The 19,673-nt window shown below is 38.0% G+C and overlaps 1 protein-coding gene across 5 annotated transcripts in view; it reads right to left on the bottom strand.

Moving 5' to 3' along the window:
* The window catches only part of LOC143863267 (alcohol-forming fatty acyl-CoA reductase-like), a 30,508-nt gene that overhangs the window by 1,353 nt on the left and 9,482 nt on the right, over positions 1-19,673 (bottom strand). The window contains exons 6-12 of one of the 5 annotated variants that reach the window (XM_077373943.1): positions 17,867-17,948; positions 14,079-14,345; positions 13,853-13,980; positions 9,285-9,412; positions 6,397-6,527; positions 6,152-6,192; positions 98-184 (exon numbers count right to left, since the gene is read on the bottom strand). In XM_077373943.1, the coding sequence (XP_077230058.1) occupies positions 6,460-6,527; positions 9,285-9,412; positions 13,853-13,980; positions 14,079-14,345; positions 17,867-17,948 (673 nt within the window). In that variant the 3' untranslated portion in view covers positions 98-184; positions 6,152-6,192; positions 6,397-6,459. Of the gene's footprint in view, positions 1-97; positions 6,528-9,108; positions 9,413-13,852; positions 13,981-14,078; positions 14,346-17,866; positions 17,949-19,673 lie in introns of those variants that run through there. The other 4 variants (XM_077373942.1, XM_077373944.1, XM_077373945.1 and 1 more) reach the window with 4 other exon arrangements.

Below are 19,673 nucleotides of genomic sequence, written 5' to 3' on the forward strand. Positions count from 1 at the left end.
GAACAAAAGCAGAAAGAAAAGCAAGTTATATTGGATGGTAGTGAGTTACCAATCGTTGGTAGCGAAGTATATTCAAACATTGCCGTGAGTCAAATACCTGAAATAACAATTCGAGACCCACCCGTTGCGAAGACCAAGGGCCGTCCAAAGAATCCAACACGCTTGAAATCTGGCATAGAGACATCTGTATCCCAACCAAAGAAACGAACGTGCAAATTATGTGGCGAAAAAGGACATTATAAGTCCATATGTAAAAAGAAAGGCGAGGTTTGTTTTCTTCCCTATTTATTCATTTGTATGTGTATATGGAATGATATTTTTTAATGTTTATATATTGATTCTGTTATGGTTTATTAGACTTATGATATATTTCCTAAGACTTTGTAGTTGAGTAAATATTTTCAGAAACGATGTTTTGAGTGTCAAAATTGAGTGCGAACTTTCAGCTGAAACACTAATATGTCTTTTAATGATGATGGATCGGAAGCGGCCATTTTTCGGCCACTTCTGGCCGAATCCAAACGAAGTGGTCAACTGAGATAATGTCACTCATGCTGAGATCTACAATTTTGATTCGTAAGATTTTTGATGATTTTGATGTTTGGGGGTCTGAAATTCAATGCAAAGTTGCATTTTTCACTTTATATGACATAACTGTGTAATTTCTTGAAAATCATGGACAACACCAGCTCTAATTTCTTGAAAATCATGGACAACACGAAGCCATCTTTGGAGGGTGGTAATAGCCGGAAAATACGGTATCAGTTTGGACATTTGTACTCGCTTGATGATTACGACCAAAAGGATAATTGTTTCGAGAGATCATGAAAGGATTGCCACTCTTCAAGAGGGGGTTTCATTATAAAATGTGCGAAGGTGATTGAATAGACATCAGGACAGATCTTCAGTGTGGACAATAGATGTTAAGAGAGCCTTTTTGAACTCCTTTTTTGGTGGCATCCGAGCGGAGTTGCTCTGTTGAGGACTACCTAAGAGAAACAAAGTTAACCGGAGAGTCCAATTTCGCAGAAACATTTTTTGACAAAGAACTTGACAGGATGGCTACTTTGTTGGATATTTTGGAATAAACCTTCATCAGACAATCCAGAGGTGATATGAGAATTTGGTCCCGGGACTCAGATGGTGTATTCTACATTCATTCTTTCTACCATTTCATCCAATGACATCTGCCTCACATGCAGTCAGAGCCCCGAGAACTCCCACCCCTCCTAGAGCTTGTCTCTTGGACATCGTTCCTCAACAAAATCTTCATTGTGGACCACCTTTGGAGCCTGGGACACGTGGGCTTCTGTGATGCAACTTTTTGATATCGCCTGGATATTGGGATCTATCTGGATCAACTGGAAGGAAAGAAATCGTCAGATCTTTAAAGCGGTTGCAAAGTTCTTTCCATAGCATGAAATAGCAAATCTTTACATCGATTCTGCAATGGGCGATCATCCTCCCAGATTTCAGTGGTATCACAATCAATAAATTAAGAAGATCATGGGATATTGTGTGCCTTGAAAGGGGCCAGTCAGGTAAGGTGGTTCCTAGGCTGACTCCCCTCCCTCCCTAGGGCCTCGAAATGTTAATCTAAACTTTGATGTTTTACTTAAGCAAACTTTGATGGTTCAGTTTGGGGAACCTTGGATCGTCCAGCCTAGGGTGTCTTCTTCATGAGTTTGACAGTACAACCAAATGGTCTTATTTTGCTCCTTTCGGCTTCTCCGATGCCACCAATGCATGCCATGTTGACTGGCATTATCATAGTGGAGGGTGCGGCTTAGACTATCTTATCATGGAAGGAGACTTCTTAAACGTGATTCGATTGATGAAAATTGGAGCGACCTTGAGTAGAAGAAAAGAGACCAGCTCTGGAGATGTTTCACTATCTCCCCTTTGATTTGCAACTTGTACCTTTCTTTTCTTTTTTGTTTGGCTTGTTCTTGACCACCTCGGTTTGCGAGCTTTAATCCCTTTCTTATTAATAAATCGTTGCCATTAAAAAAAGATGTCAAAGGAAATCCCTCTCAGCAGAGTTCCACAACTCAAACTCAGAAAAAGATGGCTAGAAGTGCCCCCTAAGAGTTATAGCTTTTAACACTAGCATAGCCTCCATATCTGAAAGAGGCACGAAGAGGAATAAGGTTCCACGTATAAGCAGGAAAAGCTCAATATTTTCAACCCCCAAGAAAATAATATCCACCCCTTCAGCACTATATCGAGCACTCTAGATCCACCTGGCCAGCCAAACATTTCTAAGGGGAAAGTACTTCTAGATTTCATTGTAACATAATGCATCTATGCTATACAGCCGCTTCATGTTCTCTATAAGCCTTGCGTTCCAAAAGCCAAAGACAAATTTGAACAGCCTCCTTAAAATATCACCAAACAAATTTGAAGTTGAAATTTCTACAGCACACACATTTCCAATCTCTTACGTGCCAACCACTATACTTGGGAAGAAGGATCTCTCCTTATGGGCCTCCTTCCATTTGAATTCTTTCACATCTACAACGCCAAACAATATTCTCACCTCAACTCGCCAGCCCAAAGGGCATCAGAAAGGATTTACAGCTACAATGTGGAATAAGTTACAAAATATGAAATTTGACTATCAATAAACATCAAGCCACATAAACCTAGAGACGATTGAAATGTTCTTGGGGCCATTAGAAGCACGAGTTTCAACACAGTAAGCTCCACTGTTTTTTTTTTAACTTATCAGCCATATCAAAAGTCTCTTATTTGTTAATTATCATCTCAAGATGAGTATTCAAGTTGAATTCCAATGGGGCTAGAAAACGCAACCCTAGACCTGCTGCTAATGGGGATGCAGCTATGTTACATGGATTCTTCTGAAAGGGCGAAGAATCTCTGTCAGACACATCTCAGATTCCAATACTTTAGGATTCACAGAGACACTTCTAGGTCTATTTTTATTATTTTTTTTGAATATTGCTGGCACAACCTTCATGTTTTAAGCTTTATCCATCATAATAGCAAGTTTTCTATATTTTTTATATGAAAATAAAAGATTATATATATGCTCAACCCATAGTTGCCAGAAACTCCTTGGGCGGGTGGGAAACCCGTTTCCCCTAAAACGCGTTTCTCACAATTGGGAAACTCGTTTCCCCTAAAATGAGGGAAACACGTTTCGGAAACGTTTCCAAAATATGATACAAAATTGGAGAAATGTTTCTGAAACACATGGGAAACATATGGAAAACTTATGTAAATAATGTGTAAACGCGTGATAAACGTATGCAACACTCATAGAAAACGTATATGAAACGTGTAGGAAACATGTGTGGAACTTACGGAAATCATTTTGGAAAAAACACATCATTTCCTAAGACATTTCTCGTACGATTTTCAATTGTTTCTCGTTTCCCCTGTATTTTTTTTTCATGCGTTTCCCGTTTTCGTTTCACGTTTCGTTTCCCACCCTGGTAACTATGGCTCAATCTACTAAAATTTTTAATATATTATCTATTATAAGGGTGATGATAAATTCGCACCCCCTGTAGGATGATTCACACCCGGGGGTATAAACTGGAAGACCATGTGCATCTGCGAAAACCAAGGCCTTTGAAGCACGCCCAAATGCCAAATAGACATTACTATAGAATGCAAAATACAAGAGAAGGTGCTATAATCCCTTCACAAGTAGTCGTTTACAAGACCAAAACAAACTATCTCCATTGGAAATTGAAATACATAATGTTCACACGCACACACATGCTCAAATGCAAACATACACGCACATGCGATTGCGCGCGCACACTACAAGTTTTCTTGGCCTTGATGTAGGGTCCAAAAATTTCAAGCATGAATATCCTCTTCCATTGGCTCTTCTAATGGGGCAGAATATCGAATTGACTTTTATGGTTGTATTTTGCCTCTAATGATATCATCGTCGCTAAAACTTCCTAGGGTCCTCATCGTGTTAGCAATTTTTCCATTGATGATTGCAATTTCTACGTTTCACATTGACATTGCCGCATCTCACCATGACTCAATTGCCGCGAGTCATAATAGTTTCATAGTTCCAAAATTTGTAATTTTTTGGGAAAAAAGCAGGAAAATGTTCCTTGAAAAAATTGTGAGATATTCAATAAAAAGTTAATAGTTACAAAATTTGTCATTTTTTGGGGAAAAAGGAGCAAAATGTTCATGGAAAATTTCCATGACAAAATTGTGTGATATTCAACAAAAAATAATTAGCTCTCCCTATATTCCATGGAATTCAACCAATAATTCACAATTTTTCAATAAAACATAGTAAATTAGAATAGTTCGCGACAAATAAAAATAGACCTGCATTGTAAGAATCGAATTAATATACAACCCTCCTAATTTAAGGAAATGCACTTAACCATGTGTATGCCGATGATTGTTTTCCATGTGTATGCCAATGATTGTTTTACTAGGCTGATTGGTAAGGTGGATTGGAATATTCAGTTCTGCATAAACTTTTTTTAGAGAGAAATCCAGAGTTGGGGCGTTACTTGTGCAGAATTAATCCAGAAGACATTAAGAGTGACAGCATAGACAGAAGAATCTGTATTCCTGAGTCGAATGGAAAGTTCTCAATTTGATAATTCAACCGGCTCCTTGTTCCTCTTGCTCTACGTGTGGCAGATGGGAAGTCAGTGGACCATATCTTTGTTCCTTATCTTTCAAAAAAAGGTATTGTATGTTGCATTAAGATGGTTGGGATTGCTTGTACTTTTGTGAGCGAAGCCGCTGATTTGTTGGATTAGTGCTCTTCTGCCCCATGGTCGATGAGGGGTGAATTCTATAGGGTTTGGTGTTAGTTGCAATTCTGTAGATCCTCTGGAAGGAAATAAACAATAGAGTTTCTGAGGGTGTTCCGAAAAATGTGTGAGCATTTCAGGAGCTGATATTGCCTAGTGGGCAAAGGTTCTCCCTGAGTTCCATAATTACTCCACCTCGACAATTAAGAGGAATTGTGATGAAAATCAGCTTAGCAACCCCCCTCCGCCCTTTATCGTCTAGTTTAATTCATGTCCGACGGCATTGGGGGGTTGTTGCGAGACACAAGGGGGAAGTTAGTATGGCTTTCTCTGACTCAGTTGGAAGGCGTGATTCCAACACTGCCGAAGTCATCACTCTCCTATTGGGGATTTGTAGTGCGGGTCAAGATCTTCTAAAGGACCTTATTGTGGAAGGAGACCCGTTGAATGTGAATAGATGGGTGAAGGTGCCAGTTATCCTTGGCACTTTATGGACGTGATTGAGGAAGTCCAAGGACAGAATTGAGGGCTACTCAGTGGTGTTATAGCATGTTTGGGGATCAACCAATTCCGAGGTTGATTAGCCTATTCGCTAGCCGACCCCAACTAGTTTGGGACAAAGGCTTAGTTGAGTTGAGTACTAGCCTATTCGCTCCAGATTTGACTCGGGAGGAGATTATGACCTTTGTCTTTCTCCTCCCTTGATGTCAGATGATGTTTTTTTTTTCTTCCATTTCTTGTTTGTTGTGTTTTTCTAACCATCTCACTCACCTTATTGTTTCCTTTCCCTTTCTGCTAATAAAATTTGCCATTAAAAAGTATGTAATAAGCACGCAAGAATAAAATTAAATCCATCACTGACCAAAGTATGGACCAGGTGTCCCAATTAAATATCATCTAGATCTCCCCAACCACCAGTCAGTGAATAGTGAGGGGAACAGCAAACTTGTCGACTAGTAGCGGGGTAGTTTGTAACTGGTACTTCCTCATGGTCTCAAGACAGGATTTCCTACAAAACGGGTTTGCTTTGTTATCCAACATTGGCCATTTCTTTCTTCCTACAATGAGGACTTTTACTTCCTTTGATGGAGATTGCTAACCAATGTAAATAAATCAAACTGTTCAAAAAAAGAGAATTGCTAACCAATTTCTCTATTTTTACTAATGAAATTCACACTTATGGATGAAAGCATGCACGCATAATAATCTTGTATAACAACAAAACCAAGTTCACTTGCATGAAAACAGGAAAAAAGAGAGCAAGAAAGTGAAGTGATAATCAATCCAAATAAAATTCGGGGTGTATTCTTGAGTTATTGTTACAACTTTAAGGGAAGAAGATCTTCAAATAGAACTACATGGAAAACTAAATAAAACCAACATACCTGGAATTCAAAAATTGGGTACTACCAGATAGTTTCTCCATCTGCATCAATATATCAAATCCAGTAATAAAAAAGGATATGGTAAATAAGGTCCAAGATGCAACATCCAGCTCACTTTAAAGCAGTACGTAGCAAAAAAGCGCGAGTATGGCTTTCTTTAAAAAAAAAATAACTAAAAGAAATATAGAAAAAGAAAAGGATTATAAAAAATCAATAGCCCAACGAACCGACTCATCGCAACCTACCTTAGGAACAGTTGCAGCAGAAAACGGGGTTAAGCTTACCCCATTAATTAACAGCATCTTTTACTAGAGGGGTTCTTGTTTCATAAGCGAATCGAATGATTTTTGGTTGGTAATAATGGTGCTTCCATTCTCTGTATACATACACAAATACATTTTATCAGGATGACATAATGAACTCATAAAAGTTGACGATAGGTGGAGAACTTCAAAAATTGAAAACAAAACAAGGAGGCATATACTGTGTATAATCATTTTTAACATATCCTCAATGCTAGAAGCAAAGATAAGAAAAAATAAAGCATCAACATGTTAGGAGAAAATGGCAAACACATTACCAATAAAATGATACTAAATTGAGTGGACAATTTTTCTTGTAGCACATGGGAAAATGCTCCAACTAAGAGGAGTATTAAAAAATTTAGTCCTTTTGTGGGTTTTGCTAAATAGATCCAAAATCATGCAGACTTTAGCACCTAACACATTTTAAAGTAGGTTTTAACAAATATTCTATAAAAATAAGTAGACTTGCTAAATAAAAAAATTAACTAAAGGGATTGTACTTGAGAAAACTCACAATATTTAGATTCTAAAATGAAAAGACACTACAAAATAGCATCAAATTGACCGAGCTAAAATCAATATTGATGGAACCACGAAAATGGTAGCTACAGCATAATCTACAACAGGTTTCAAAGTGGGAGCAAAATTCTAGGGGGAGTAGCACCAAGTTACATTTGCTAAGAACAAGACAGGCCCTTATCAAAGTATTCAAGAGCAGATGCCAGATTATGTCCAAAGAATGAAACTTTCTATAAGTATCTGAAATTGAAGCACCCAAGTGCTTGCTATTCTAAGATGGCCAACTGTTTTTAGAACACATTACAGAACGTAAACTTAATGCAAAATTTGTACTATCAAACATTAAAAAATACATGCATACTTCGAGGTCATCTTCGCAAGCTAAACTTTGGACACATATTCCCCTGCTGGAAAAAACATTTTTCATCATAAAAGAATTCAAGTTCAACCTAATTTAGCTTAGAATGATGCTAACAAATATCACTCAATCAATAAAAGCACGGCCTTTAGTATAGAAACCAATGCAATTTTAATGTTTGCATCAATTGCAAGAATGAAATTTACAATGGAAACCTATTACCAATAGTTTTAAATTTCATCCGAAATCTTAAATTTAGGCCCAAATATTTCGGTTTTGTTCCAAACCGACACCGAAAGTACATTGAATCAGTTTTTTACCGGATTTCAGCGAAATTTACAAGATTTCCACCGAAATTGCTGAAATTTCGGCCAAAATTTCCGAAAATTTTTACCGAATTTTACATTATTTCGATCGAAATTTATATCCTCTAGTTGGGATTTGCTTATTTAATCATTAATTATGATGTAATAACAGAAGTTTTTTTTCCATCTCTTGAAATACAAAGCAACAACGAAAAATCAAGAGAAAAAAATGGGGTTGAAATTGGACTCACGTTAATAAAATCTATCATCACTCAAAAACAGGGCAATCTCAAGGTTGATTCCTATCTAGGGTTAGCACTGTTTTTCACCAACTCTAACTGCTTAAGCTTTTGGATCAATTGGTTGTTTCAAAAAACCCTAGAGAAAACCCTAGAATAAAAAAGGGTGAATTTATCAGCTCGGGCACAGACTGAGGAATAAAAAATATCTTGCTTAAGAGACGCCCAATTGACCTTGTTTTAAGTATCTATCCCTAGCAAATCCCTAGTAATACAGTCTCTCGCTATCTAATAACCTAATTCATTCCTTGTTTACGGTATCGGCTAGGTCCAAAATTAATGCCGAAACTGAAATTTCAAACCATTCTCTCTCTCTCTTAATCTTCTCTCTGTCTTTATCAATAACTGAGATACCCAAGATCTCTCCCTCTCGCCAATTCACGCTCACTATTTGCGAAAAATATAGGGCAATGATAAATTCGCACCCCTATAATGTGTTAGTTTGCCCCATACCCTCCTCTACTGCGAATTTATCACCGCCCAAAATATATTTCTTTGAATAAAAAACCATGAATTTTGGACGCGTGTCAAGACAAAGAATGTGATACGCGGGTGTGCACAATGAGACCTATGGTGGGCCTCGCCTATAGGTCTATGCTATTGGGTTAAAGCGGGCCCATATCGTTGCCACCTCTACTTTTTCCTAATTGTGGATTTTTGTAGACTTGGCAAAATTGATCCGTGCCCGCGGGTCAACCCAACCCACTAGCAAATTTGCGGGTACGGGTTGACATGAACGTGAGAACTCTCAAGAAAGAGTTGGAACTTTGTGGTGAGAGGAAGAGCGACTAAAAGCCTCTCTCTCTCTCTCTCTCTCTCTCTCTCTCTCTCTCCATATATATATATATATATATATATATATATATATATATATATATATATATATATATATGCAATGAAGCTCCCATAAAGCTTCCAAATAAAGCAAAATTCGTTTGGATCTCTTGGCACAAGATTATCAAGTGTTTTTAAACCTAACCTTGCCTTCCAAGATGTTTCCAAACATAGATTAGCTAATTAAGAAAAGGGTTGCTTAAATGCGAGGCCACAATCAGTTTCAGAAAGTCTAAAATATGGAAACTTCCAACATGCGAATGTTGAAGAGTGTAGGCAAATTAAGTTGGAGAGATTCTTTAACAGTTTCAGTACCTGTTTTATCTTCGTAGAAAAATGGTAGAATGGCAAGAGAAATTATTTAACAATTTGAGTACATGAAAACATGAATACATGTTTTACCTTATTACACAAATAGTAGAATGGCATAATCATAAGCTGAGAAGAGTTCGATCAATGCGTGAACTCACAACTATTTTACTATTTTTCATTTGAGTAGATATTTTACAACACCTGGGATGTGAATTTTCATGATATATTCTTCCCAATCGATGCACTTGGGGTCGAAACATAACATCCCATCTGCCATGCAATCATCTTTCATCGTTGCCCTAAACTTCTCTGAGTTGAAGTTGTCGAATCTGCACAACACAATTATGATCATTAAACGCTAAACAATTTTAAGAGCATGTGATCAAATCATTTTAGATGATGATGAGATATATATATATATAACTTAGATGAAGACTAAGGGTTTCTTTGGTTATCTTTAAAATAATTTACATATAATCTTATATTCAAATGCCTTTGAATTTAATCATGATCACTTGAAAATAACGGTTGTAGTAGTCAGAGAAATTATATAGTTAATAGCTTTGAAAAATGCCATCACATTTACAAATAATAGTAAATCAATTAATATTATTTACAAATAAGAACTAATTTTGGTGGCATCCAAAGAAGCCACCAATTGTTAGAGCCACTTTGTCAGTCATTTATGTAATTCAATAAAATTTACTAAGATATTGTTAACAGAATAGAAGGAATGTCGGGGTTTGAGAAGTGGATATTTTTTTTATTGATTTTGGTATTTGTCATATCACCTATCTCTCTATCCCTCTCAATATATATAAGCTTTTATGAGCTAGACCTCACTAACATAGAGGGCCCACATTGTTTGGATGATCCAAAGCATTCATTCGATAGGCCTTCATATAGATAGGGTGTGCCCAAACAATCAGCTTCATAGGATCATCCTAACCCTTCCATTTGTGGAGGTTAAATGGACGGGTATAAACCTCCATAAATCTGCGCATTTTTAAAATCCATATATGGAAGGGATAGGATGATCCTATGAAGCTAATTTTTTAGGCAAACCCTATCTATATGAGGGCCTATCGAATGAATGCTTTGGATCATCCAAACAATGTGGGCTCCCTGTGTTTGTGAGCTCTAGCTCATATAAGCTTATACGAGCTCTAGCTCACAAACACTATATATATATATAGGGATTTGCTAGCCACTTTCACGGAAAGCTATTTCGCGCCTGGCTTTTGCATGTGATGAGGCCATGCTAGATGAATTAAATGAGTAAGACAAGATATGCCAAAAAGTCAACATGTGAGGCTGTCATCCAATGCAAAAGCCAGCTGCGAAAGTGGCTAGCAACTCATATATATATATATATATATATATATATATATATATATATATATATATATAGAGAGAGAGAGAGAGAGAGAGAGAGAGAGAGGAAACCTCACCAAAGTTATGGTGAGCTAGCTTGCCCAATCACATGGGGGCCCACTTTGTTAGGATGATCCAAAGCATTCATTTGAAAGTCCCTTACATAGATGGGGGGTGTACCAAAAATCAGCTCCATAGGATCATCCTAACCCCTCCATTTGTGGAGGACAAAAATGGACAGACACAAATCTGCCCCATTTTTGTCCTCCACAAATGGAGGGGTTAGGATGATCCTATGGAGCTGATTTTTGGTACACCCCCTATCTATGATAAGGCCTTACAAATGAATGGTTTGGATCACTCCCCAAAATGTAGGACCCATGTGATTGGGCAAGCTAACTCACCATAAGTTTGGTGAGCTTATCCTCATATATATATATATATATATATATATATATATATATATATATAGAGAGAGAGAGAGAGAAAACGGTTCCTACACATATGTGTAGAGAGTTCTCTACACACTAGCTTAAAATACAGTGGGGGCCCACATTGTTTGGGTGATCCAAGCCATCCATTTTAAAGGCCCTCACATAGATAGGGTGTCTACAAAAATTCAGATCCATAGGATCATCCCAACCCTATGATTTGTGGAGGTAAAATGGATGTCTTTAAACCTTCACAAATTAGTCCATTTTTTGCCTCCACAGTTCGAATGGTTAGGATGATCCTATGGATCTGATTTTTTGTGGACACCCTATCTATGTGAGGGCCTAAAAAATGAATGGTTTGGATCACCCAAATAATGTGGCCCCCACTGTATTTTAAGCTAGTGTGTAGATAACTTATCTACACATATGTGTAGGAACCGTTCTCTCATATATATATATATATATATATATATATATATATATATATATATATATATATATATATATATATATATATATATATATATATGAGGAAAGTGAAGCTACACCGCCGGCTTAAAATACAATGGCCCCACATTGTTTTGGTGATCCAAAGAATTCATTTGATTGGCCCTCACATAGATAGGGTGTCCACCAAAAATCAGCTCCATAGGATCATCCCAACCCTACGATTTGTGGAGGCAAAAATGAACGTGTAAAAACCTTCACAAATTTGTCCATTTTTGCCTCCACAGTTTGAAGGGTTGGGATAATCCTATGGAGCTGATTTTTGGTGGACACCCTATCTATGTGAGGGCCAATCAAATGAATGGTTTGGATCACCAAAACAATGTGGGCCCATTGTATTTTAAGCCGGCGGTGTAGCTAAGTTAGCTACACCGGCGGTCTAGCTTCACTTTCCTATATATATATATATATATATATATATATATATATATAGAGAGAGAGAGAGAGAGAGAGAGAAGGGTTCCTGCGCTCGAGTGCAGGAAACAAGGGTGGGGCTACATTGTTGGGGTGATCGTAAGCATTCATTTGAAAGGCCCCATCATGGGTAGGGTATGTACCAAAAATTAGCTTCATTGGATCATCATAGGGTGTCCATTTGACGGGGAGAAAATGGACATATATTGTTTGTCCACTAATCTGCCCATTTTTTCACCCCACAAATGGACACCCTAAGATGATCTAATGGAGCTGATTTTTGGTGGACACCCTATCCATGAAAGGGCCTTTCAAATGAATGCTTTAGATTCCACCAACAATGTGGGTCCACCCCTGTTTTTGCACTCAAGCGCAGAAACCCTTTACTCATTATATATTTAATGATATAGCTACGTTATTTTAAATTTTTATCCACATGGAGTTTGCTAGGGACCATCACAGAAGGCATTTTGCGGACCAGCTGTTGCATGAGAGAGCAGCCGCATCGGATGAATTAAATGAATAAGACAAATTCTGTTAAAAAGTGAGCCTATGTGGCTGCTCTCCCATGCAACAGCTGGTCCATGAAATGCCTTTTGCGTTCATCCCCTGCAAATTCCATATCAAGATATAGCTATGTCATTTTTACATTTTTATGAACATTATTACATTATAGCCTTATTTATTTTGCCTACTTTTGAAAAAAAATTATTATCCTAAAATTTGATTTTTTAAAGGCTAGTGATATTTGCACTACCATAATAGGATAATGAGACAAACTCACATTGTATTTTATTTTTTAGTTGACCGCTGAGAGTTTTTGGAAATTGTAATTTCTTTTGACAGCTGGTTAAATAATAAAAGTCGAGGTGAGTTTAGTCTCATTATGAAAACATGGTGGTGTGAATATCAACAGCCTTTTTAGTTTTCCTTTATAGGAAAAGAGATTTGCTAGCGTCCATCGCAGAAGGCTTTTCGAGGATGGTGTGTTGCATCTGACAGCAGCCACAGAGTGAATGAAGATGAAATCTGCTGAAAAGTGAGCCTCTGTGGCTGCTGTCAGATGCAACAGACCATTAGCGAAAAGCCTTCTGCGATGGATGCTAGCAAATCCCACAGGAAAAACATATATTTTCTGGGAGATGATTCTTTCACTCTGCTTTTATATTGGTAGCCATAGCTAGGGCTGCAACAAGGTCGGGTTGGGTCGGGTTTTTCAAAACCCTAGCCCAACCCTGGATCCCATTATCTCGGCCCTTAACCCATTGCCCGCCCTGATTGGCCTTGATTGGGTTGGGCTAGCCCTGATTGACCCTAGTGCAAATACCTATTAAGAGTGCCAAACATAAAACAACTACATATCATATATAACAAAATGATCAATAAACAGAGAAAAGGAACAAAATAAGACAATATGAATTCAACAACATGATGGGCAGCAGAGACAATCAATTAATAATAATAATCTAAAGAAACATCAATCCAAGATAATAGAAAATATTAGCGAACGAAACATGCACAAATGGTTCAATTCTATAACAGAAAACTTCGAGTCGGGTCGGACCGACCCGAGGTATTAACCCTAAACCCAACCCGACCCGACCCTAACTCAGGGCCTAGAAAATGAACCCTGACCCGCCCTCAGGGTTGGAAAATTCAGCCCAGACCCTGTTCGAGCTCAGAGCTGACAGGGCCAAACTTGCACCCCTAGGTAGCCATATCTTTATTTTTTGCTTCAATAATTGGCTATTGATAACTTTTTGGGATTAGTAAAGAGAAAAGTGTAAAACGAGAGAGAGAGAGATTGCTTTGAAGGCAGTGGTACATAGTTCCACTTGAGAGAGAGAGAGAACTTTGAAGGCAGTGGTCGATTGTCTTCCACTTTAGAGAGAGAGAGAGAGAGAGAGAGATATTTGAAGGCAGTGGCATATAGACTTCCACTTGTTATGATATCGAGTCGCTCTAGAAAATGTTTAACAAAGGTAGCTTTTACTGACATCTTTATTATTGCCAGATCGATGCAAGAGGGAGTACACATACCTTCCTTTGAAAAACAAGAAAGGTTCGTATAGACTCATCAAACTCATGTTAAAGTTGTACTTTCGACTTGAATCACTGTATAGACTGTGGAAATGCTGGAAAAATACTGCATTCGCTAATCCCAACCCCTAAAGAGAAGAATCCACAACCAAATAGAGGTTAATGACCATTAGTATGTATTTTATAGATTAGGGATTTATATATATCAATACATCCAAAAACCAACCTTGAGTGGTATCTTGTAACGTAGAGTCATGTATCTGCGAAAGCTAGCCATGGTGTTGAAGATTGTTAACCTAGAAACCCTAATGGGCTTTCGATCCTCTCTGATGCATGGGTTCTTAGAAAAGTAGTTGTACATACTATCAATAAGCTTGGAGATACAAAAAGGATTTATCACAGACGAACCAATGTGGTAGATTAATAATGAGGGTTGATTTGAATGAGCCACCATGCTCACCATCATAGCATTTACCACCATGTCTCCTGGGATCTGTACTTACAAGCCTCATGTCAAAATCCATAAGCTTGATCCATTTTTAAGATACATTCATTAATTAAACACACATACACACACACACACACACACACACACACACACACACACACACAGGGAGTTTCTAGGCAATTCCACATAAAGCCATTCAGGAGATTTTGTCAGGAGAGAACAACCACCTAGCAACAAATTTTGTCTTATTATTTAATTCATGTGAGGTTGTTGTTCTCTCCTGAAAAAGTGACTCGCGAAATGGCTTTATGCCAAATTGCTTTGCAAATCCCATGTATATACACACATACATATATAGATACATACACACACACACACACACACACACGCACGCACGCACGCACGCACGCACACACACACACACACACACACACACACACACACTAGTAAAAAACCCCTGTGCGATGCACGGGCCGACAAAGAACTGTACGGACGACGTCATAGGTTGATCCAAACCGTCCATGTAATGGAACACAACATAAATAGGTTGTGCCCCAAAAATCATTTCCATAGGCTGATCCTAGCCCTCCAATGCTATAGAGGTTTCCATAATTCCTCTTAAATCGGATGGTAAAGATCACCCTATAGATTTTTTATTAACAAACCATAAAGGAGGGGGGTAAGATTGAAATTATGCGGCTTTAATGGGTGCCTTTGTTAAAAAGCATAAAGGAGGGGGTAGGATTGAAAATATGTGGGTTGAATGGGTGTATTTGTTAGAAAAAGTCAAAAAAAGTGATGTGTAATTCTCATAGAATTTTAAAAAAATTCAAAAAATTCTCTTCTTTTCTCTTCTGCTATATATATATATAATATATGAAAAAAGGGTTCTGCGCTCAAGCGCAGATAGCTTATTTGCGCTCGAGTGCAGGAAACAAGGGTGGAGCCACATTGTTGGGGTGATCCTAAGCATTCATTTGAAAGGCCCCATCATGAATAGGGTGTGTACCAAAAATCATCTTCATTAAATCATCATAGGGTGTCAATCTGTGGGGGTGAAAATGGACAGGTTTGTCCACTAAGTTGCCCAGTTTTTCATCCCCACAAATGGACACCCTAAGATGATCCAATGGAGCTGAGTTTTGGTGGATACCCTAAGATGATCCAATGGAGCTGATTTTTGGTGGACAACCTATCCATGAAAGGGCCTTCCAAATGAATGCTTTGGATACCCCCAACAATGTGAGCCCAACCCTGTTTTTGAACTCGAGCGCAGATAAGCTTATCTGCGCTCGAGTGCAGAAACCCTTTACTCTCCTCCCCCCCTCTCTCTCTCTCTCTCTCTATATATATATATATATATATATATATATATATATATATATATATAGAGAGAGAGAGAGAGAGAGAGAGAGAGAGAGGAAAATTGTTTATGGTTGATCTACCAGTTAACTAATCTAGTCCATCAACCAAAAACATAGTGGGCCCCACACTGTTTGGGTTAAGCGAACCATTCATTTGATGGCCCTGACATAGATAGGGTGTGCCCAAAAATCAGCTCCATAGAATCATCCTAATCCTTCGATTTATGTATGTTAAAATGGACGGGTATAAACCTCCACAAATCTCTCCATTTTAACTTCCACAAATCGAAGGGTTAGGATGATCCAATGGAGCTGATTTTTTTGGGAATACCCTATATATGTCAGGGCCCATCAAATGAATGGTTTGGAACACTCAAACAACATGGGTCCCACTATGTTTCTGGTCGACGGACCAGAAAAGATCAGGTCAATTGACCATAAACATTTTCCCCATATTTATGCAGTGGCTAGGCAATTTCTCAAAAAGTACTTCGGAGCTTCTCTTTTTCAATAGAAAATTGTCACCTCATATGAATTAAATGAATAAGACAACTCAAACTATGATGTTGCTCTTCCCTCGGCCACAAAAAATCTTTGTGTGAAATTGTCTAGACATTCTCAGGGATTTGCTTGGGACCATCTTGGAGGGCATTTTGCAGAACGGCTGTTGCGTGAGAGTGCAGCCACCTCAGATGAATTGAATGAATAAGACAAAATTTGTTGAAAAGTGAGCCTACATAGCTGCACTCTCATGGAACAGCCATTCCGCAAAATGCCTTCTGCGATGGTCCCTTAGCAAATCCTATAATATATAGAATACATGCATGCATCCATCCATACCTGCATATTTGCAGTAAATTTATTGTTTACAACTATCTTAATTATCAACTTATTATGCTATTTGTGAACTAATTTTTATTTAACATTTTCTAACAAGATGTAAATGAATGTTATCCATTGATTCATTGTGATTTATATTATGTCGATGATTGATCTTCTGGGTAGTATTACACTTTATCATGTATTAAGGGTAATTTTGGTATTTGAAAGTATTTATATTACTAAGGAGCTTCGTTTTAGGGTCATATGATACAATTTTAATTTCAAGGTTGTGGAGGAGAGAAAGAGCATTTAACCCTATTATTATGGAGAACTACTTTGGAATCCAAAGGTTTTAGACTGAGTAGGACTAAGATAGAGTATATGGAGTGCAACTTTAGTAATGCAAGGAGGCAGGACAAGGGTGTAGTAAATATGACTGGACATGAGGTACCTAAGAGGGATATCTTTCGCTATCTTGGTTCAATTCTACATAAGGAAGGAGAGATTGAAGATGATGTAAATCATAGAATAAGAGCAGGTTGGTTGAAGTGGAAGCTTGCCTCAGGGGTTCTGTGCGACCGTAAAATCCCTACCAAGTTGATGGGAAAGTTTTATAAGACACCTGTGAGGATAGCATGGCTTGCGGCTCAGAATGTTGGGCCACCAAGAAGCATCATGTGCATAAGATGAATGTAGAAGAGATGCGAATGCTTAGATGGATGTGCGGCCATACAAGGTTAGATAGAATTAAAAATAAAGACATTTGTAGAAAGGTGGGGGTGGCATCAATTGAGAAGAAGATGAGAGAGCACCGCTTAAGATGGTTTGGACATATCCAATGTAGGCCTTTGGATGCTCCAGTGAGAAGAGGCGATTCGTGTCAAGTTGATGGAGTAAAAAGAGGTAGGGGCAGACCGAAAACAACTTGGGTAGAAACAGTGAGGAAAGACTTGATAGCTAGGAACATAATAAATAACATGACCTTGGATATGATAGAATGGAAGAAAATGATCCACGTAGAAGAACCCAACTAGAGCAAGGATTAGAGTCGGGTAGATTCTTTTCACCGTCTTCATGATTTTTTTTCTAAAGGATTCATTTAGCCGACCCCAACTAGTTTGGGACAAAGGCTCTGTTGAGTTGAGTTGAGTATTCTCAAAGATAGTAGAAATCTTCACATCTTCTTTATTGTTTTTGTGATTTTATTTGAATTTTCTTCGCAATATTTTTGTATTTTATTAGTTTTGTAGGACATTTTTTTTCAAAACTTTTCCCTATTTTTTATTTCACATGCAACTCAAGGAAGGATGCCACACAGTATACTTAATACATATATTATACATTCATAACTATGAAAGGAAACATAGGGAGCAAGCTTACCACATCGAGAATCATCCTTCTATCTATGGGCAGGCTTCTCAACTTCCCCTTTCCGTAATTCACTATAAATACATCTAAGGTTCTGCAGTTACCCAAAGTACATAAAGTATGATTAGAAAGGGTATTATTCATAAATATCAAAATTTTCATGATTTCTCTACAACCTCTTTCCAGTGCTGAATGTAATTGCAGTTAGAAGTGAAGAATATCCAAGACATGAAGGTTATGAGAAGATCCCAAGAAAATTATTTACAGTTAGTAAGAGAGAGAGAGAGAGAGAGAGAGAGAGAGAGAGAGAGAGCAATAAAATGTTTTAAATTTCTTGTTAGGTAAATTTGGGGAATATAACCCGTACAGGTGTGGCTCTTTGGCTTAAAGTCATGGGTATGCTCCCCATTGATGCGAGTTCAAATCCCCCTGCTTACCCGATGCGCATGGTTTACAGGTGATTGCACGCATCCGTTGGGAATAGTCCTACCCTAAAATTGGGGTGTGGATACCCCTTGTCGTAAAAAAAAATTAGGGTTACTCAACAATCTTGGTCATAAATCAAGTAACTAATTTGAAGAATATGAAATTATCAACGATAGTAGTGTATGTAATATGCAAATCCGTGGCTTCTCATCTTTTAAGCCAAGATTTTTTTTCATGATAAATCAGTGTCTCCAAGTGGTGTAATAGGGGCAAGGCAGGTGGGAGAAGGAGGGATTTGAGAGGGCATGAATGAGTCGAGGGTGAGCAATGGCTAAAAAGTTAGGAAAAAGTCGATCACATTTGGAGTGGAGTTTTTTGTTTCCTGAAATTCTTGTCCTCTCCTCACTGACTCTCCCCCGTATTCCGGAAAAAATCCCTCTCCCAGCCTCCTCACCACATGAAGTAGCTAATTTATCATGAAATAAATTCATGGTAGCGAAGCGTGCCCTTAGTGTTGCCTTGAAACTCGAACCCAAGACCATGCGTGTAGTGAGAGTGTGTTTGAAAGCATTTAATCCCACATTGAAAAGTGGAAGAAACTTTTGCCTCCTTATAAGAGGCGGTGCGCAGGAAAAGGCCTGGGCCTTTCAAGGAGCATTAAGGAAAAGGCCTGGGCCTTTCAAGGAGCATTAAAATTGTTTGGGTGAGCCAAGTTTTACATGAACTAAAATAAACACACACATGCGCCGCACTGGTCTGTGGCCATGATCCGAGGTCTGGGTTTTCGTCATCAATAAAATATTCTTTTATTTTACATCCTAAATGACTTGTTTATCGTTCAAAATCTACGATTAAGTTTTAAACAATCTTTATTTTTGAACAGACGCCATTTAAGCATCCATTTATATCCAACGTCTTTATTACTGTTTTCTAAATGTTGTGGTCCGTCTTCTCTGAACAGGCATTTCTTCCTCCCCTATTGGGGGTGTTCTTCTCTATAAAGAGGGAAGAACACCAGCACCTAGAATTCAGATACATAAAAAACAATATAGACATAGACACAACTAATTATTTTCTCCTTAAGATTTTTCCGCACACTATTCCTCTGTATCCGTTCTATGTTTGAGCAGTTCTTAAGTAATTCTATGAAGATCAATAAGCTAGTGCATGTCTACTGGAGCCTACAAGACGTTTTATCTTGGAGGTTGGTGTGAGGATCCTGGATTGCGCAGTAGGGGGTAGATACGATTCTTAAGAAGAGTGATCAAGTGGTAATACTTAGCTTTCTTCTTCATTCAACAAACAATTTTTTTCAAGCAAGGGTTATGTCGTCAAAATCGATATGTGCATCTGCCTCTCCACTTTCATTAGTAATTAGTTTTTTCAACAATCT

Source organism: Tasmannia lanceolata, unplaced genomic scaffold (assembly GCF_043159265.1).
Source record: "Tasmannia lanceolata isolate RefF3 unplaced genomic scaffold, GAP_Taslan_0.1 ptg000044l, whole genome shotgun sequence".
Lineage (NCBI taxonomy): Eukaryota > Viridiplantae > Streptophyta > Magnoliopsida > Canellales > Winteraceae > Tasmannia > Tasmannia lanceolata.